Raw genomic sequence first — 21,783 nt, forward strand, 5'->3', positions numbered from 1 at the left:
TTTGATTCCAGTATCTAAACAAGCTAAAGATCTATCTGTAGCACCTTTCAAGAACATTAAGTGACAAAGCAAAGTAACTCGAGAAATGATTGCATATTATAAAGCTGCAACTAAAAGACCAATCAAAAATAAACTGCATGGCCCATATGTTGAAAAAAAAACTGTTCTATTGGAAGTTGTGGAACAGACAAACAGATTTTATGAAGAATTTGAAGAGTGCAAGAGGTGGAAGTTATGTACACAATTACATTTTTCCTTTGAATGTGTTACATGGTTAAAAAACACCAACATATCATTTATTTTCTTTAATATATAATTTCTTCATTCTACATTTAATATAACAGCTTCAATAAATTGTTTACAAGAAATTACAATGTAAACTCTAGCCATCCAACACAATTACAAGCCAACAGAAGGCATTAGAAGCCTTAGTATTCTATCAAATCATGAAACATCAACAAGTACCTAGTTCACTAGCCTGTGTCAATTTAGAATATCTCTAGCATGTGACAAAAAGACTTCAGGGTGAGGCCTAACTCTGGAGAACTGCTGTGAGAAAGTGCCATCTTTCTTGCATTGGTATGCCCCCACTTTTTTCGGAACTGCTGATGTGCTTTGACTGAGTGTGCCCTGGGTTCCTGCCAACCAGGTGCCCAGGGCCTGTGTTCCTTCCCTAAAACTGCGTTGAAACTAAAACCCAATTGGCACCGCTGGCCACCCGTCAGCCCCTAGCAAATGGTACCCAGGGCATGGTGACCAGAGAAGACCCCTGAGGGCTGCAGCACTGATTGTGCCACCATCAGGGAGCCCTGTACCTTGGCACCCACACACTGCCTTTGGAGGCTGAGTGCCTAAGTACAGAACTAAAAAAAAAAAAAAAAGAGTTGACATGGCACACATGCCTGTGTGCCATGCCCACAGAACCCACTGCCCTGGCATACTTCAGTCACCCCTCTAGCTGGGTGCCCTATGCCAGAGGTGAGGGCACATGTGCATAAGCCCTGTGCCCCTACAGTACCCAGGGCCATTCCTGGGCACTTTTCAAGTTCAGTAATTTGTATAGCGCACTACTCACCCAGAGGGTCTCATAGAACTTGGGGGAGGGGGTGCATTATTTATCGAATAGCCAGGTTTTAAGTTCCTTTCTGAAGGAAATGTGGTTCTGTGTAAGGCGGAGGTGAGAGGGGAGAGAATTCCAGGTCTTGGCCGCCAAGTAGGAGAAGGATCTTCCTCCCATGGTAGATCTGTGGATGCGTGGAACTGCGGCGAGGGCTTGATTGGAGGATCTTAGTTGGCGGGTGGGTGTGTAGAAGGACGGTCGTGTGTTGAGGCATTCGGGTCCTAGTTTGTAGAGGGCCTTGTGTGCGTGGGTGAGGAGACGGAACGTTATTCTCTTGTTGGCGGGAAGCCAGTGGAGGTCTTTCAGGTGACCGGTAATGTGATCTTGGCGAGGGATGTCCAATATGAGTCTGGCTGATGCGTTGGAGTTTTTTCTGTAATTTGGCTGTGATTCCGGCGTAGAGGGTGTTTCCATAGTCCAGTCGGCTAGTGACCAGTGCGTGGGTGACAGTCTTTCTTGTTTCAGAGGATCCAACAGAATTTTTTTTTTGAGCATACGGAGTACGTTGAAGCGAGAGGATGAGACGGCGTGGACTTGTCTGGTCATCGAGAGGGAGGAGTCTAGGATGAAGCCTAGGTAACGTGCGTCGTCTGTGGGTATGGGTGCTGTGCCCAGGGCCGATGGCCACCATGAGTCGTCCCAGGCAGAGGGGGATGATCCTAGGATGAGGACTTCAGTTTTGTCTGAGTTAAGTTTTAGGCGGCTGTTATTCATCCATTCTGCTACTTCTTTCATGCCTTCGTGAAGATTGGTTTTGGCGGTATTAGGGTCTTTGGTGAGGGAAAGGATCAGCTGGGTGTCGTCAGCGTAAGAGATGTTAAGGTTGTGTTGTCTCGCGATGGATGCGAGTGGACTCATGTAAATGTTGAAGAGGGTGGGACTGAGTGATGATCCTTGTGGTACTCCGCAGATGACTTCGGTGGCCTCTGATTTGAATGGGGGAAGTCGGACTCTCTGGGTTCTTCCGGCGAGGAACGAGATGATCCAGTCAAAGGCTTTTCCTTGTATGCCGATGTTGCCGAGTCGTTGTCTGAGGGTGCTATGACAGACTGTGTCGAAGGCGGCGGAGAGGTCGAGTAGGATGAGGGCAACTGTTTCTCCGTTGTCCAGTAGTGTTCGGATGTAGTCTGTCGCTGCAATGAGGGCCGTTTCGGTGCTGCGTTTGGCTCGAAAGCCGGACAGTGAGGTGTCGAGGGAGCTGTTGGATTCAAGGAAGGCGGCAAGCTGGCTATTGACGGCTTTCTCAATGACTTTGGCGGGGAATGGGAGGAGGGAGATGGGGTGGTAGTTCTTAAGTTCAGAGGGGTCTGCTGTGGGTTTCTTCAGGAGGGCGCCGAGTTCGGCGTGTTTCCAGCTTTCTGGGAAGGTTGCGGAGTTGAAGGAGCAGTTGATGACATCACGGAGATGGGGTGCGATGATGGAGTCTGCTTTGTTGAAGATGTGGTGGGGACAGGGGTCGGTTGGCGAACCTGAATGGATGGAGTTCATTAGGCGGATGGTGTCTTCAGTGGTGATTAGGTTCCAGGCACAAAGGTTGTTAGATGGTGGTTTAGGTTCGGAGGTGGGTGGAGTGGACTGTTCTTTGGAAATGTTCTCAAAGCTGTTATGTATGTCGGCGATTTTGTTGTAGAAGAAGGAGGATAACGAATCGCAGAGGTCTTGGGAGGGAGTAATGTCGTTTGAGGCTGCGGTGGGGTTGGTAAATTCTTTGACGATGTTGAATAGTTCCTTGCTGTTATGGGCATTGTCGAGTCGATCCTTGAATGCTGATTCCTTGGTGGATCGGATCAATTGGTGGTGTTTGCCGGTGGCTGTCTTGAAGGTAGTCAGGTTGTCAGTGGTTGGGTTTTTTCTCCATGTTTTCTCGAGAGTATGGCATAGTTTCTTGGATTTCTTAAGGTCATCGTTGAACCAGGGGACCTTTTTGCTACCCAGTTTGGTTTGGTGGTTTTTCAAGGGTGCTAATTCTTCAACGCTGTGGGTGATCCATTGTTTGAGTTTGGTAAGTGCAGTGATGCCATTTAAGAGTTTATGGTGCTGGGAGGTGTCATTACGAACTCTACAGCACCACAATGGCTAAACTGAAGACTGACAAGTTTGGTATCAAACTTCTCAGCACATTAAACCCGCACTGATGCCAGTGTGGAATTTAATGTAACATGCACAAGAGGGCACCTTAAGAGATGCACCCCAAAACCCGAACCTACAATCCACGTCTGGGCTGAGTGGCTGCAGAGGCTGCCACACCGCAGACATGTTGCTGGACCACTGGGTGGAGAGCCCCCAGCTCTCCTGGTTCTGCAACAAAGCACATCCTGGGCGAGGAGCTATGTCTCCTCCCCGAGGATGGACATGGGGAAGCTTCCAAGGCATACCGCCTCTGAGAGCTTCTCCAGACCATTTGCTGCACCCAGCAACTAGCCCCCTACCCGTTGTACCCCCACTCTGGCGGGAAAAACTACGTCAGGAAGGAGGGTGTGCCAACCTATGCCAACTCCACCCCTCAGGTGGATGAGGCGAGGTGAAGCATGACCCCGGGCTCCGGCCATCTTGTGGATGGAGAGCCCTGCCCAATCCCAGCTAGGCTCCTGCCCCACTCCCACAGGAGAGGAGTAGGCTAGGGGGTGTCCTCACCCCAGGACAGGGACCGATTGGTCCCTGTCCTTGCCCTACCTGTAACTCACCTAAATTTTGTATTTAGGGGCTCCCTGAACCTTCCTTCCTAAGATCCCGATACGAAAACAAGAAGAAAGATCAAGAAGACCCGCCGCGCAGCTGCTAACAGGACGACAACAACAACTGACTTGGCCCCAGCCCTACCGGCCTGTTGATCCTGGAACCTGCTCCTGCCTAATCCCGGCGACCTCCACGGACAGCAACCTTGGAACGCCCAGAGGACCTGCCTGCCTTGACCCTCTCGAAGATTGGGACTCCCTACGGCAGAGGCTCTGCTGCAACAACCCACCTGGTGCCAGCCAGGAATCTCCGGACCAGCCCACTCTGCACCAGCCGAGCCCGGGCGGGGCCAACCCGAACCAAGACCACGAGGACGTCCCCCCCGGCGACTGGGACACGAAGTCCAGTGCCCAAAGACCCCCCTCTAAGAACCAGCAGACACCTGCAGACTCAGAACCAGGGGCCACCCCAACCGCGACCAGCTGAGGGTACGTTTTTCCAACACCCAAAAGACACCCCTGCACCCCCCTGTGCCTCCCTTTGGGGTACCTACCTGTGCTCCAGCATCCCCAACTTACCTCTCGAAGTGCTGGTCACCCCTGGAGAGTCTCCGTCCCCGAACCTGCAGCCTTTGTTCCCTTTTCAAGATCCTCATTGGATAACACTGAGCGCCCGGCGGCTCAAAAGTACCCTGCACCCAGCCACCCGAGTGCCGCTGGCTGTGACCTCTTTGTCCTATCCTACTTCCCCCCCCCCTTGCCCTGAGCAAGTGACCAGGAGCCCAGCTCCCAGAGCTGCGTGGCCTGCTACCCAGCAGCCACCAACCGAAGGTCCCCTTTTCCTCATTGGCTATCATTGGGCCTACCTCTGCACCCTGCCGCCCCTGTGCCGCTGGGGTTGAACTGACTGTACTTACCTGACGCTGGGGGACCCCATAGTCTATGCCCAGAACCTCAACTTCACCAACCAAGTACTCACCTGGAAACCGGTAATTCACTTACCTGCCATTGGATAACATTGACCAATTTTGACTCGAAAATTTTGTGTGTGAAGTTTTGAAAACTGAAAATATTCCTATAAAATCAGCCAACGTCCGAATTCCGAAATACTCACCTGTGATCAGGGGAGAAGCCAGTACTGTACCTTTCAGCCCAGTACTGAACCGCACAAGTAATCCCTAGCGGGTTTACTAGTAATCTGTATTTTCTCCATAGGAACCCTTTGTCTGCTTTTCTATGAAATTTCTTTTGTCTACTTTCGAAAACTGCAAATATTCTTTAAAAATTGTTCGAAATACTGAAACGCAATTACCTACCTGTTTTAAGTTAAGCCCCCAGTGCTGGCCCTAGGAGACTAGTGCTGGGTTACAAAAGTAACGCAATCGTACTTTACCTGCAACCTGAATTTCCTCCCATTGAATAACATTGTCAGATTTACCTTGAAAAGTTTCTAAGTGTGAACTTTTAAAACTGCTTTATATTCCTGAAAATCCCTCAGAGTAACGAAAACGTTTTTCCTAAATTGGTTTCAGCTTAGATCCCAGGACTGATTCTTAGATCTAGTCCTGGAACGACCAAAGTAATCCAGAGTAATCAATTGTCCTTATCGATGAACAACCCATTGAACTCAATGCTAGACCGTGTTTCAGAACTGTGTTGCTTACTGTTTATACTGTAACTATTGTGTGCCCAACCTTTATTGCTTCCTTGCAAAGTAACTACATGAGAATACTTAAATCGAGAAAAAGCTATTTTTATAACTGTTGGTTCTAAAAATAAAACTATATCTTTGGATATACAAACAAATGGCCTGGGGTTCAGTCCTTGAGTTTGTGAAACCTTTTGCGGACTGAGTGTGTACAACAAATGCTTTACAGTGTCCTCTGGTACGGCCTTACTGCTCGACCAAGCTACCACTTTGGAGAGTAAGGTCAGTTCTGACTTTAACCTCGGTTATACCGCTGGGGTTGGTGGACTCCATACACACTGTACTTGCTTCTAGTCCAGTATATATAGAGCCACTTTCTCAACTGCAAACAGACAAAGCAAGCCTAACAAAAACAGGGTCAGGTTTCCTTTATGGAAATCTCCAGAATCCCAGTCATACAGATTGCACAGCAGAGTCATTAAGCTGCAAGCTGCTCTCCATAGACAAATAGGTCTGCAGGTCCATCCACTTCAATCAAACATGTCCCATAGCCAAGAGTATCCGTGCTGGGCAGTCAAGGCCTCATTCTTTTTGGTCTTAAGAACCCCAGATGATCCTTAATAGACAGGGAAATTGCACCACACTTCACATGTCCAAAGCAAAGAAAAACTGAAGATAAGCAGAAAAACAGCCTAGCACTCAAAGAAATATTAGGAACAGGAGAGGTAGAAACTGCTTTAAAAACTTAAAAGGATTTGATGAAATTTAGCAAAATCGATGTGACTACAAGAAGTTTGGGAGAAGCTGGAATCGGGACTTATCAGAAGTAATGGTTGGATTTTCTGCTTTAAATTATTGTATTAAATGTGAATTCAATATTGCTGTGCACAATATTATACCAGGGACACTTATGCCGAAGATTAGGAATAATTCATAATAAAAATCATCACCTCAACGAGGAGGCTCACCTAGGTCAAAACTGGTCTAGGGTTGCTGGAGTGTCCATGTAGAGAGGACTTCACCTGGCAGTCCTGAATAGAACTAGACAGATTTGCGCATGGTTGGTCTATGTGCGGTGGTGCATTAGGTAAAAACGAATGGAAAGCAGCCACAAGCATTACTAGTTGATGAGACTGATTCAAGCATTCCATCCATCACTGTTTTTTGGAGGTAAATAGTTCAAAGGAAGTAACTACGAACAATCTAATGGAAAAGAAGAAAAAGTCCAAGCTTAAACTGCTGGTGACCAGCACTGGCATCTTTCATAGATTCACATGCAAAGTTGGTCAAGTCAACACCAGCTCATGCCATTTCATATCTAGTATTCTACTCAGTTCCTCAGTACAAGCTTTTAGATTGGACTTCACGAGTGAGACTTACTGCAGCGTTATGGAGGAAAGGAACATGCAACTGCCAGTAGGCAAGCTTGTTCTGGCTCAACAATGAGGGTCGAATTATTTTCAAACCATAAACCATGGTGTCTAAATGCACTGGCAGCCACTGTTACCCAACCGAAAAAGTTACATCCCACCATTAAGAAATGTATTGTCACTCAAAAAGGGATTCCTTCACCCATATGGCTATTCTTAGATACATATACCTCCCTTAGTAAACTCACTCATTTCAAAACAGTTCTCTGAACACGTTTTCTTAAGTCCTCCCAAGCTGGTCCAATTACATGAAGCCACAGCACCATAAAAGGGTGCTATGTAAGAGTCATTATCATCACCAACCAACAGACTGCAAAGCTGCACAATACAATAGTGTTTTAGCCGGACTAGGAGGCAGAATTCAAAACATATGAAATTATGAAAGATATCATTCTGGAAAAAAGGGTCAACTATAGCCCTACTGCAGAAGCTGGAACTATCAGAGAAACATAAATCAACTACTCACAGCAATACTCTAAATTTTACTTAACAAGCTTTAGGCTTACGTATGTGATCTGGGGCTGTATTAGTTATAAGTTGCAATATCCTGTTCTATGCCACACCTTTACATGGGCATTTCAGGTGCAGCCCTGGTCATTGAACCACACTGCAGATAACGTGCTGCCACAAGGGCAGCTGCAAATTTGTTCCTTCCTTTTGGGCAGTAGATTGGTGAATGGTGGACTAGCTGTTTGAAGCAGCTGGTCTTTCCATCTTTTGGAGGTGGGAAAGCAAACTGCTGTACAAGGAGGGGTCAAGATCCCACTTGGAGGTAGATGCAATGAGTGACTGCAGCCACCTGCAGGGGAATGCCTGGGAGGGGTGGGTAAAGGGTCCATTGGAAGCCCTTCCAAGGGTCACCCTCGGAACCACACTGGCTGTGAACCACCTCTTTGAGGCATACAGTGAGTAGGCCCCCTTAGAGACCAAGTACAACCCCATCCAAATGAGGTAATGTATGCTTGAGAACACACAAGTGCACATGTAGTACCAAAGCAATCTGCATTACAGAAGGCCCTACACGTGTCAGCAGCTTATCTTTAATACTAAAGTGCCCCAGAGAGTGGGGCAATGCCTGTTGCACCCTCTGGACCCTTTTTGGAGGTGGCCCCTGGTTTCACAGACCACTCAAATGACACCAGGGGCACAATGGCACTAATTAAGACATGAACTGAAAGCCCAAGATGTCTAAATGGGAAATGTCCTGCGCCAAATGTAACACTCTGGATTGTTTTCACTCTGAGGTGCATATCAGAGGAAGAACAGAGAGAAAATATTAAAATACCACTCCAAGTGCTGCCTAAAACCCGCATGCAATCACCGGGAAGTGTTCTCCGCTCAATGGGAAATCAGTAGAGATTGGTGACATGTGCAGTATACAGTACGTGACAGGACACTGGAGAGTAGACATTTTTCATAGATTTACAAATGCTTTTTAGAATTATTTCCCAGAATGAAGTCAGAATTCCTGGCGTGATGGGTAGAAGAAAAAATGCAGCACTCAAACAAGGCATGATGACCTGATTGGAGCCCTGCCCTTCCATTGTGGTTACCTTGATGAGCTTGTCATCTCTCTCGATGGGGATTTCTCCTGGCGCACCGTCCTTAGGGAGATCATCAGCCACATCAGTCCTCTTGCCCAGTAGCTCATCCTCTTCTGCGCTTACCTCCTCGATGAGATAATCAGTGATGTTCTTCAGGATCGGGTTCTGGGACGGTAGCTTCTGTGTAAAAAGGAAGGAGGGGCAGAAAGAAAAGGAGTAATTAAGGCCACAAAAACTTTAGAAAAATCAAAACATTTTCTGTGGTCAACAATAAAATCCTTTTGTTAATAGCTCAAGCAGCACAATGTTGGAAGAGCGAGGCCATCCATGGTGCACCTCCTGCTAGCTCACAAATCTGCTTGCTCACCGGCCACAGTTGCTTAGACATTTCTTTAGACCCTTGAAGACAAGTATAATGTCTCTTAAACAACCTTCTTAATCCCTTTGCTGCATCGAACGTTCAGCACCCAGTGCTGAACGTTCGAATAACGAGCGCTGGCCCGTCGGCCAACAGTCGTGCGCAGCACTGGCAAGGTTGTGCTCGCGACGACCGTTGGCAGACGGCAGCGTTAAGGGGTTAAACACTCCCCCTCCACAAAGGATATTCTCCCTAACCCTCTTGATTTAGAATGTCAATGACTTAAATTCTCCAAGCTTGTGGAGGGGTATTTAATATTCTTAAAGACAAGGAGCCTACACTCTTCAAGAGCCAGATTACTAAAATGGAGAAGAGGGCAAAGAAAGGGGAAAAGAACAAAGAAAAAGAATACTGCTCTACTATAGAAAAATGGAATAGATTGAGGAGCATGGGATACTAATTGTGTGTGTGGGATACTGTTGTAGGAGCAAGACTTAGGTTATCAGTATAAAGAGAAGCTTGAAAGAGTGGACTATAAACAAAAAGTTGGGCAAGATGACTTTCAGAAATACATTTCTATCTACAGAATTTCTATATTTTGTGAAAGGGACCTTAAAAATGGAGAAGACTAAAAATTATATGATGTGACATGATACCTAAAATTCATGAGAGAGGGCCTACTGGACAGGACCTACAGAAAAGCTTGGAAACCCTGAGCTCCCTCTCAGTGACAGGAATATAATTAATAACTAGCAAGTTAGGCACCAAGCTTTCAAGACATTGACTTTATTCAACACCTCAAGCCATTTTCACATGCATCTAGAATATAAAATGCAAGGTGGATTAAAGGGTGACAGGCTTAATGAGGACTTCTAGGTAACAAGTTCAAAACCTGACAACATCTACAGAGCCCTTCATCCCTTGCAGGTCAATAAACTGAATACAGTGGGCAACATCAACACTTGTTATTTGCAGCATTTAGAAAGGTGAAAGCAATTTTAAGTACAATCCAAAGAATACGTTCTATTCATGAAAGGCATTTTGGAAAATTCATTGTTGAAAGCAGAGCAGGTGCAATACAGTTTTCATACTGCACAAGTGTGTCGAGTATGTGACTGCCAACAGATGCTGCGAGACCCAGTGGTAATAGAGGAATATAAAAAGTCAGTCACTTTTGTATGCTAAAATATCACAGAACTAAAAGGCAATTATCATTTGGGTAACAAAGCAAAACTGGAAGAGGAACTGAAATGAGCATAAAGGTCATATGGGTGCTCAGACCAGTTACATAGCCAGAAATATCACACAGAGACCGATTGGCAACAGGCACCCCACAAAGTTGCACTTCTCATAGGCTTCCAGCCACATTATCGGAGGAGGACTACATTCATGAAAGCATACTTCTTGATGTTCGGGTAGCACACATCTGTCAGAAGTATAGCTTGGTAGCAATGTGGAGCTTTGTGTATAGATTTCAACACTTGTTTTGAGGTTTGGGCCTGAGCTTCAATAGTCATTGGATTGTGTTTTAGGTACTGTGATCTGGTCCATCCCCAACACTCAGTTTGTCCATTCTTCAATGTAAGGTAGAGCTATGGATTCAGTTGTGGGAGGACAGTAATGGTCATCTTTTGACTGCTGTTTTATTGTAGCTGTGAGTGCAGGATTTGAATGTGGCTGGAAGTCTAATTTCTCAGACTTGGCCACCAAAATGGTACCTGTACTGGAGCATTAGGCAGTACTTGTTTTCCCATTATCTGGAGACTGACGGGCGGCCCAGAGCTGCATTGTCACCGGTCTTGGCCATGACAAACCTCTCCAAACTACCATGCACACAAAAGGTGCCTCTGTCCCCATCCCAGCTCCCACGCCCTGGGAAGTAGCTGCCTTCATAAACCTGGTGTGGGTTTGTGCCAACTAGCTGAAGGGGATGGGGGAAGTGTGTGCCAATTCCTGACAGTCCAAGCCACCGTTTTGAGACTAGAAAGGGGTGAGAAGGGAATTGCAGTGGGTGAGGCTATTTAGGGGCAAATAACCTTCAAATTCTCCCCGTATTTCAGTTAAGGATCACAAAACACACAAGATGGACGGAATGTTGCACAATGGCAAAACATTCACCCCCAGTCACAGATCTGAGTTTAATCCATTGTTATTTTGCTCACCAAGCCACCCCAGTTCAGACATGGCAATATGCAAATCAGTCTTGACCCTGTGCCTCATGGGAACAGTCCAGCCCGAACTGCCAAGCCAGGTCTTCCCTGGAACGGAATCAAGCATCCTAGGACCGGTTTCTGGCTGAAGACGGCTGATAGCCAGAAACAGGTCCTAGGATGCTTGATTCCGGTCCCCAGGGAAGACATGGCTTGGCAGTTCGGGCTGGACTGTTCCCATGAGGCACAGGGTCAAGACTGATTTGCATATGGCCATGTCTGAACTGGGGTGGCTTGGTGAGCAAAAGAACGATGGATTAAACCCAGATCGGTGAATGTTTTGCCATTGTGCAACATTCCGTCCATCACCTTGTTTGTTTTGCAGTTAAGGATCACACACGAAATACTGTGCTGACAATACCAGGTTTACAATAAAATGTGAGATGGTACTTTTTAAAGGGATAATTGAACAGAACTTATTTTGGAATAGTTAACTATATTCAGGGCTGCCACATGGCACAGTGTTTTGTGAAACACATTCTGCCAGAACATTGGGAATTAAGCAACAGTGCACTAAGAGTTTTGGAATTGTAGTTTCATGTAAAACACCAACGACGGGATCAAGAATTCGAGCATGCAAAGTGCTTTTGGCTACAAAGTCAGACATTGGCTGGAGCGGGCACACATTACATGGAGCCGGGAGAATGTGAAAGTGTGGCATAATAAAAGGCAAGACTGTACATCAACTCTGTCAAAATGGATGGGGTACGGCATTGAGAAGTTTAAAGACCAGTGATCTGTGATCACACTGCCCCCCAGTGGTACGTCTCATAGCTTTCAAAGTAACTGCAGAAAATGAGACAGAATTCATTCTAGCAAGACTGGAGTGACCTTCCACCTGTATTACATAGATGTCCCATCGCCTCTCTCGTTTCTTAATGATCCTATAAAGTTAGCAGTCACAACTTAGGCAGAGATGGCGGGGCTAATTATACAATTCCTGGCAAGTCAACTTCCCCTCCAGCACTGCCCAACTCTCTAAGCTCGCAATGTTAGAATCCACATAGCAAACTGAAGGGACTGTGTTGTGGCCAAGGTGCAGGCGTGTTCAGAGGAGTATCACGAAGGGCCACTTTATGAATCAGAAAGTCATACATTGAAAGGAAAATGCTACTTAAAGTACGCATCTCTTATTGGCATTTAGAGCTGCAGAGATTCGTACTTGTGCATAGATCACCATCTGGTGTAGGGCTCGGATGCTTGCACCTTGTTGTTGTCTTGGAAGAAATCTTTTGTAGTCACAAGATAGGCAACTCCTCCCTTGGACGATAGTGTGCATGGGCATCGACTCCATCCTTAGATTGTTTTTCGCCATGGTTGGAAATGGAGTTTGTAAAAAACAGAAAAGATGTCCATGTGAATGCATCTAAGTAAGATGACACTGGAACAGATACAGGTTCCGGGGAGGCGGATGAATCTCTTCAGCTCTACATGCCAAGAACAGCTGCATATGGCTAGTAGCATTTTCTGTTCGAGGCATATGAGCTGCAGAATTCATACTTGTGCATAAACTATGCAGCAGTTTCTCCCCTAGCGGTGGTCACCTGTATGTCTAGCAGTGGTTTTGAAAAAGTGTCTAAGAACAGCCTGGCCTACAGAAGCTTGTTGCTTTGCCTGCACATCTACACAATAGTGTTTGGTGAAGGTGTGTGTAGTAGACCATGTGGCTGCCTTACATATATCTTCTAGGGGAATGTTCCCTAAGAATGCCATGGAAGCCCCTAGTTTGCGTGTTGAATGCACACTAGGGGGAATTGTTAATGTGCGTTTGGCTTTGTGGTAGCATATTTGAATGCATTTGACTATCCACCTGGCAATTCCAGTTTTTGAGATGGGGTTGCCTTTATGAGGTGGAGAGAAAGCCACAAAGAGTGGTTTTGTTTTTCTAAAGCTTTAGTCCTGTCTATGTAATAAAGTAAAGCGCTTTTGACGTCAAGCGTGTGAAGAGCTCTCTCCGCTACCAAATCAGGGTTTTGGGAGAAAACTGGTAATTCTACTGATTAAGATGGAAAGTAGAAATTACTTTGGGAAGGAATTTTAGATTTTTTCTGAGAACCACTTTGTTAGGATGTATTTGTAAGAATGGTTCTTGTATGGTTAAAGCCTGGATCTCACTCTCCTGAGAGAGGTGATTGCGATAAGGAAAGCTACCTTCCATGTAAGGAACTGTAATTCGCATTTGTGTAAAGGCTCAAATGGGGGACCCATGAGTCTAGTAAGAACAATGTTTACATTCCAACCCGGAGAGGGTGGTAGTGTGGGTGGAATTATCCTTTTAAGGCCTTCCATAAAGGCTTTGATAGCCGGTACTCTAAATAATGACAAATGCTGTTTGTTTTGTAGGTAGGCAGCAAGGGCAGCCAGATGTAGTCTTATAGATGAGTATGCCAGATTGCATCTTTGTAGATGCAGCAAATAGCAAATTATGTTCTGAATTTAATCTAGCGGGTCATTTTTGTTGTTATTGCAGTAAATGACAAATCTTTTCCATTTAGCTGCATAGCAAGCTCTAGTAGTGGGGCGTCTGGCTTCTTTAATCATGTTCATACAGTCGGATGAGAGGTTGAGGCAACAAAACTCTAGGATTTCAGGAGCCAGATCGCTAGATTTAGTTGTGATGGATCTGGATGCCCTATGTCTCCGTGGTTCTGCGTCATCAGTTTTGGGGAGAGTTGTAGTTTTTGGTGTAGAACTACTGAGAGTTCGAGGAGTGTTGTGAACCATGGTTGCTATGCCCATGTGGGAGCAACCAGGATAATCTTGAGAGACTGCTGTTTGAGCTTGTGTACTACTAGCGGGATGAGTGGGAGTGGTGGAAAAGCGTACGCAAATCTGCCTGACCAGTTCATCCATATCGCATTGCCTTTGGACAACGGGTGTAGGAACCTGGCGGCGAAGGTTGGGCATTTTGCGTTTGCGTGTGTGGCGAACAGATCTATGTCTGGGTGGCCCCACATGTGGAAAAAGGGTGGAAGAACTTGCGGATGAAGTTCCCATTCATGTATCTGCAGAGTCTGACGACTAAACAGATCCGCAATCTGCTTGTTCACTCATGGAAGATGTTCTGCCAGAAGATATATGTTTTGTGGAATGGCCCATCTCCATAGGCTGTGCCCCAGTTGAGACAGCTGCAAAAAATGTGTTCCTCCTTGTTTCTGTATGTAATACATTGCTGTCATATTTTCGGTGCGGACTAGGACCGTTTTGTGTAGGAGATGTGCTCAGAATGACTTGAACGCTGGAAATATTGCTAGTAATTCTAGGTGAATGATGTGGAGCATTTTTTGTTGAGTGGTCCACCTGCCCTGAATTGTGTGGTTTAGGACACGGGCTCCCTCAGCCGATGAGTGATGCGTCCGCTGTTAGCACTATTTGCGGAACCGGCTCTAGGAACGGCCGCCCTCTGGAAGGGTTTTGTGTGTTCCACCACTGCAGAGAGCGATGTGTGCGGCTGTCCACCAACATCAGATCTTTAAGTGGACCTTGAGCCTGGTTCCACTGACATGCTAAGCATTCCTGTAAAAGGCGCATCTGAAGTCTTGCGTAAGTTACAATGAACCTGCAAGAGGCCATCATTCCCATGAACCGAATTAACACTCTGGCTGGAAGAGAGTGTTGCGGTTGAAATTTGGTGACGAGGGTTTGCATACTGGCTATCCTGGCTGGACTGTGGTATGCTGGAGCTTTGGAAATGTCTATTGTGGCTCCTAGATCCAGATGTAGGTAGGAGGGCTGAAGGTGTGACTTGGTGTAGTTCACTGTGAACCCAAAGTTGTGTAGCAGCTGGATCGTTTGTGGTGAACACACTGGTGGTATGACTTGGCTTTTATGAGCCAGTCGTCCAGGTATGGAAATACATGGATATGCTGCCTTCCCAAGTGTGCTGCTACTACCGTAAGACACTTTGTGAACACAGCACCCAAGGTATTCACCCCGAATTGTAGGACTTTGAACTGATCGTGTTGGCCATACACTATGAACCATAGCTGTTTCCCGTGCGCAGAGTGTATAGGAATATGGAAGTAGGTGTCCTTGAGATCTAGTGTGGCAAGTAAGTCACCTTGTTGAAGCAGTGTAAAGACTTGTTGAAGAGTGGTCATGTGAAAATCCGTTTGTATGTAGAAATTGAAAGGTCCGAGGTCTAGTATTGGTCTTAGAGTACCGTCCTTTTTGGGAATTAGGAAATACTGGGAGTAAACTCCTGTTCCTTTATGCTCTATGGGGACAAGTTCAATTGCATGTTTTTAAAGCAGTGCGAGAACTTCCTGTTTGAAAAGCGTCAGATGTTCCGTGGACATTGGACGTTGTTTTGGTGGTATGTTGGGGGGGGGGGGGGGGGGGGGGGGGGGTTGTAATAAGTTCCAGGCAGTAACCATACTGGATAATTTGTCTTACCCACTTGTCTGTTCTGATGGAATCCCAGACAGGCAGGAACCGTGAAAGGCGTCCCCCGACAGGAGTGGGATGATCAGGGGAAGCGCAGGGAAGTCACTGTTTGGTATTAGGAGAGTTGCAGGTGTTATTACCCCTGCTTCTGCCGTTGTTGTTTTCCCAATAACCTCCTCTATTGTATCCTCTGGAAAAGAAGCCCTGATTGAGACTTTTGTAGGATGAGGAAGGATGTTCTGATGTATTTTTGTTTTGGAGCCGGAAGGCCGAAAGGAGCCTCTGCTAGAAGGTAACTGTAAAGCTCCCATAGAATTGGCAGTCTGTGTCCTTTTTTATTTTTTCTAAAGATGTGCCCACTGCAGGGCCAAAGAGGTGCTCCTGGTCAAAAGGTTGATTAAGGATGGTATTTTGTACCTCTTGTTTAAAACCAGATACCCTGAGGCAGGCATGTCTGCGTAGCAAGACACTGGTATTTATTGCGCGGGACGCGGTGTCTGCTGCGTCGAGCGCGCATTTTTTATGGATGTGTTAGTAATTAGTTTGCCTTCTTGTTAAAGGTCATTGGCTTTGTCCACATATTGTTGAGGTAGATGTTGGATGAGGTTTTCTAGCCCATCATAGTGAGCCCTGTCGTATCTTGCCAGAAGGGCTTGTGTGTCTGCTAGTTTCTAGGAGTTTGTGGCTTGAGATGCTGTAAGTTTGCCTGTTGCGTCTAATAATTTAGATTCTTTATCAGGAGGTGGTGTGTCACCTGACCCCCAAGAGTTTGCTCTTTTGTGTGCATTGGCTACAACCAAAGAATCTAAAGGAAGTTGACCCTTGATATATATGGGGTTAGTGGGAGCCGCCTTGCATTTTTCCTATTCTGGGGATAAGGACCCTAGCTCTAACAGGGTCTTTGAACACCCCCTGGGCCTGTCTAAGAAGCCCTTTGGAGCAATGGCAAGACAGGAGGGATGTGTCGTTACAACGCATGCTTTTTCTACGCATGCCTTTACAACGGAGGTTTTTGTTAAGACACATCGGAGCCCCGTAGAGGAGACAAACGATCAAGGAACCGCAAGACCCAGAAGCACACCCGCCCAGAACTACACTTCCCAGAAGGCATAGCGCGGTGAACACACGCGGAGGGTGTCACCATAAAAACTACCAGGAAGCCAGCAGTCGGCGTCGGATATTCAGAATCATAGAGGCGAGTCCGCTTTGCTGAAGCTTCAAGGAAGCTGAGCTCTGTATTGCGTGTGCGAGTTGTGGTAGCGCAAGATGCTAGTGCTGGAAGGCGTCAAGACAAACAGGACCCTGCATTTCACGGGGGTTTGTGACCCGCCCACTAACTTTGCCTGTCCCCGCTCGAGGGTTATCGAGCGCTTGGGAAAAAGTCCACTAGCGGAACGTTGCCAGTCCCCGCTCTAGGGTAATCGAGCGTGTGTGACTCAGTCCCCTCCTAGTACCTTGCCAGTCCCCGCTCGAGGGTTATCGAGCGAGTGGTACTCAGTCCCTTCACAGACCTTTGCCTGTCCCCGCTCAAGGGTTATCAAGCGCTTGGGAAAAAGTCCACTAGCGGAACGTTGCCAGTCCCCGCTCGAGGGTAATCGAGCGTGTGTGACTCAGTCCCCTCCTAGTACCTTGCCAGTCCCCGCTCGAGGGTTATCGAGTGCGAGGAACTATACTGGAATTCAGTTCGTTTTTGTATTTGTTTGCCCTCCGTTGGAGCGAGTCAGGACTGACACGAGTGCGGAGGACGACTTTATAGCACTAACCAGCTTACTATTTAATAGAGTGGCATTGTCGGCCATTACTTTGCACGGTGTCCTCTGTTGGTGGATGCTAGGAATGGCATTCGTAAAGAGGATGGTTGGAACATCTACCGTAGCCCTACAATATATAAAGTATAGTATAGGGTTTCATCGGGTAGGAGCAAGCAGTAATAAAGAGCTTGTTTTATCATCAAGACACGTCTGTTCTCTCTTTTTGATGTACAAACAGGGGTGTTCTAGGGTGGTGTTAGAGTTACCCGATCCCGAGGAATCCAGGATTACAGTTTTACAACGCAAGTCGTTACAACGACTTGCGTTGGGGGGCGCTGGATAGTGAATAGTTTAATTTATTATTCTAACTCCAGTCCCCGTGGATAGTAGGGAAGGTTTTGGATAGTAAATTAAACTACTCCCTAGCCTACTGCGCAAGTCGTAACGACTTGCGTTGTAAAGGTACTGCGTGGAAAAAGTTTCGTTGTAAAGGATGTTTCCCAGAAAGGAGTAGTGTAGTTTGACTTTATGGTATGTTGCAGCCCTATTAATTAATTGGGCAAAACCTACACTGTCATATGGTGGAGATGGTTTTGAGGGATAGAAGTCCGGATCATTATTTAGATCAGGATCCGTACTATAGTCATGCCATGTGTCTGGTTCCTGTGGTGGATCATCGGGATCAGGGTCTAATGGCACTATATCTTCATCTTCATCTTCTTGCCCATCCTCATGTGTATCATCACTATCCTGTGGTTGTGGAGAATGTGGTGGAGAAATTAGCTAATTAGGGTTATTTGGTGAAGGTGGTGGTGAAGTGTTAGTAGCCATATGTATTTTCTTTAGAGGAACTGGTGCCTGTGGTAAATGTTCTGGTTTCCTCTTTGTAGGTGGCTTGATAAGTATCTGACCAGTCTTTGGATGGATTAAGATGGTGGTTTGCATTGGATAAGGGAGAAAAAGTTATTTGGCATCAACAGTTTTCTTTAGTGTGGAAGATTTGTCCTTAATACAGGTCTTGGCTGTTTAGTGACAGTGTCTGGTATGGAAGCTTTTCCTGGGGCGCCAAGACCTTCGGAGCGGGTTGTTTCAGCTCCAGAGGTATTTGTTTAGGAGGCTTAGTTACGGTAAGCTTGTCTTTTAATGTTTTCGGCTCAGAGGTCTTTGGTGCCGAGGTTTTATCCGGCTACTTCGGTGCGGAGGACTTATCCGGCTGCTTTGGTGCCGAGAGCTTTCCTGTCTGCTTCGGTGCCGAGAGCTTTCCTGTCTGCTTCGGTGCCGAGAGCTTTCCTGTCTGCTTCGGTGCCGAGAGCTTTCCCGGCTGCTTTGGTGCGGAGGTCTTCTCCGGCTGCTTTGGTGCGGAGGTCTTCTCCGGCTGCTTTGGTGCGGAGGTCTTCTCCGGCTGCTTTGGTGCGGAGGTCTTCTCCGGCTGCTTTGGTGCGGAGGTCTTCTCCGGCTGCTTCGGTGCCGAAGATGGCTATTCGGGACCGGGTGGCTGGCTAGAGCCGGAAGGCTTTTGTTTGTCCTTCGGCACTGGGCCGGATGGCGGGGCACTCAAAGTTTTTGCATGGTGTAGACCTGAGCCCGAAGGAGTCACCGGAGCCATTGTTATGGGCATTGGTAGGGCAGAGGTCTCAGTACTCACGTCCCTTTGAGCCGGGGTAATATAATCTTCGGCGTCTAAATCTGGGACCTATTCTGGTTCCGGAAGGCTTTCGGGGCATGTATGGAAGATGTCCGGAATGGAGCCTGTGCCTCGCGACATCTCGTGGCATTGAGCCAGACAATCCCGGATGGTTTTCTTGAACTTGAAGGATAAACAAGCCTCACAGTTGCCCTCTTAGTGTTCTGGAGAGAGGCACAAGTTACAAAACGGATGGAGGTCCAAGTGTGGGAATTTAGCACCTCACTGAGGACATTTCTTAAAGGGAGTCCTTTCCATCGACGTCCTTCTTTACTGGCGTGGGTAGGCCCAACGGTCTGCATCGAAGTTCGCAGGCACCAATGTTTTTCCACAGCTGTGGTTGGCGAAAGACAAGCGATCGAGACAATACCGTCGGTTAACGGGGATTGCGCGCCGAAAGTGGGTTCGATAACCACACTCATCGGGAGTGCAGCAAGTCACATCCGAACCGGATGGCGGAAAAAAACAATCTAAGGGTGGAATCGATGCCCATGTGCACTATCGTCCCAAGGAGGAGTCACCTATCTCGTGACTACAAAAGACTTCGTCCCAGACAACAACAAGGTGCAAGCATCCGAGCCCAACACCAGATGGCGATCTATTCTGCAGCTCATATGCCTCGAACATTCAAAACCAGAAATCTAAAATGCAAATGGCTTGGGAAGGATGCCCTGCCTCTGCTCATATGGAATATGAAAGGCGCAAAACACCAGAAACCGAAACAGACAAGTGAACAAAAGAACCTCTTGAGACTTGCTAAGTGCCAACATCCATCAGAGACAAAATCTGGTCTATTTTAGATCAAGAGAAACATAAGTGAAATAACAAGCTTCATGTAAAAATTAGAGATCATTTAGCAAGAAATGTTTTTGGAACACCAAGGACTCCAAAAAAACAGGCCTAGAGCAAACAGAACAAAAAATAGCAGTCTATAGATCAAAAGGGAGTGAGTAATGGACGATCTTTTGAGGGTCAACGGAAAGGATTAAATAAACTGCAGTATGAATATTTGAAACTAAGAATAAAGTCCATGCATCCAACCATGAAACGTATCATGCTTTAAAACCCTGTGACTCACTACAATCAGACATGCTTTAGCAATGAAAGGGCAGGGGCAGTGAGTGCCTCTGTTACACACATTTCTTACTTGTCTGAATCTTACACTAGTGCTATACAAGCCTGACACTAGTGCTATACAAGCCACAAAATTCATAAAAAGATCAAATATGGCTAGGTGGGGTAATGCAGATTGAACATGTGCTTTTTGGAGGAAACTTTTGATTCTTGAGGAATAGAAGAACCTGCAAACAGTCAACATCCTTGTGCTAATGTGCATAGCTCTCCTGAATCAGGTGATTCAGAGCAGCATCTTTTTTATCGGTCTTGCTGTGCCAGACACCTACCGTGGTGCTGATGCCCATCGAAGCATCAAGAAGCATGGGGGTATCGACACCCACAGAAGTGCTGTTTCCAGTCGCGGAGTCGTTGGCTTCCGGCTTCTCCTCCCGGTTCCACAGCGAGGTGCGGTCATCCAACATGTGGATGAGTTTGGCTGCCAACTTGATATCATTGCGCACGATTGGCTTGTGCTGCGTGATGCCATTGACTGTGCGTACTCGATTGGTCAGGTCACGATTAACCAGGGGACTCAGCTCACATTCACGAAGCTGGATTGGAGAAAAATAGAGAATTGAAATAATGCTTCAGTCTTACAGGAAGGTTAGTATGTGGTGTCATTAATGAAACAATATAAATAAACAAGACATACATAGCAGAGGGTTACTGGTCAGAAGGCTGCTCATTTGTGGTGAATGGCAAAACATGAGAAGAGTCATGCCCACTCATGCAGATCACATCTGTGAGACAAGGCTAAAGGTAACCACACGAGTATCTCCCCATGGCCAAAACGTACCCGAATATTTTGAAGGTTCCAACAAATTTCTTTGATGTTGACGCTGCGATCAAATTTAACCCAGCCTCTGCGATAGAACCTAGGAAATAAGGTGAGGGAGAAGTGGGAAACAGATGGTAGAGAGAAGAGAAGAAAACCATGTTTAAACAAACTCAAAAAGGCTAAAAACAGCAGGCTTCAGAAGTCATACAATACATTTTTAGTTTTATTCAAGTAGTGGGACATGACAGCCTAGCTGCCTTTATCCCAGGGATGGTAAAAGTTGGCACGCAAAGGTGTAAGCAAACAATGGAATTACCTAGAACTGAACCACCATATCTGGTCATAACTACAACAGAAATACAAACTGCGAAGCCGTAACACCCATACAATGGAATTATGAACAGCTGCGATACCACAGCAGGCCATACAATAGAATTACATGATTATAACTCCACTGTAAGCTAAAATTACCATGGGAAATAGACCCAGCCTAACTACCATGGCTGAGGAACCATGGAAAAGACACTGATGAAACCCCACTGCAGTCACAATCAAAATGGATACAGCTGAACCACCCCAATTGACAGGAGACTGGAGGTGTACTGCTTTGACTAGCCACATCGTAGGATTATATAGAACTAAACCAGAAAACCTACCAAGGACCTATACAGAAGAACCATCACATCTCGCCATTCCACATAATGGAAATACGCATTACCACCACACCTATTTCCACATATTGGAATTACACAGACCCCCCCCCCCCCAAATCCACCACCACACCTGGCTATTCCATAATGCAATTACAATGATTAAGCACCACACCCAATTCCACATAATGGAATTACACAGATTAACCACAACATCTGGCCATTCCACATTATGGAATTACACAGGTGACCATCATAGCTGTTCATACCATGCATTAGATCAATAATCCAACTGCTTGCAGCAGCGGCAGGAAGTACACAAAGAGCTGTAGCCTGCGGTAAAATGCAGGAAAGGGGTTATTGTTCTCCACGTTAAACATTACCGATATAGGTAAAGAATAGGCTGCATCGTCAAGCTGGATATGCTTAAATG

At 46.4% G+C, this 21,783-nt stretch overlaps 1 protein-coding gene across 3 annotated transcripts in view; it reads right to left on the reverse strand.

The window, feature by feature from the left end:
* SRRT (serrate, RNA effector molecule) overlaps window positions 1–21,783 on the reverse strand; it is a 125,974-nt gene that overhangs the window by 37,908 nt on the left and 66,283 nt on the right. For 2 of the 3 annotated variants that reach the window (XM_086946133.1, XM_086946134.1), the window contains exons 12-14: window positions 20,719–20,797; window positions 20,210–20,473; window positions 8,427–8,597 (exon numbers count right to left, since the gene is read on the reverse strand). In XM_086946133.1, the coding sequence (XP_086802259.1) occupies window positions 8,427–8,597; window positions 20,210–20,473; window positions 20,719–20,797 (514 nt within the window). The remainder of the gene's footprint in view (window positions 1–8,426; window positions 8,598–20,209; window positions 20,474–20,718; window positions 20,798–21,783) is intronic. The other variant, XM_086946135.1, reaches the window with a different exon arrangement.

This window comes from Lissotriton vulgaris, chromosome 12 (assembly GCF_964263255.1).
Source record: "Lissotriton vulgaris chromosome 12, aLisVul1.2, whole genome shotgun sequence".
In the NCBI taxonomy this organism is placed as follows: Eukaryota; Metazoa; Chordata; class Amphibia; order Caudata; family Salamandridae; genus Lissotriton; species Lissotriton vulgaris.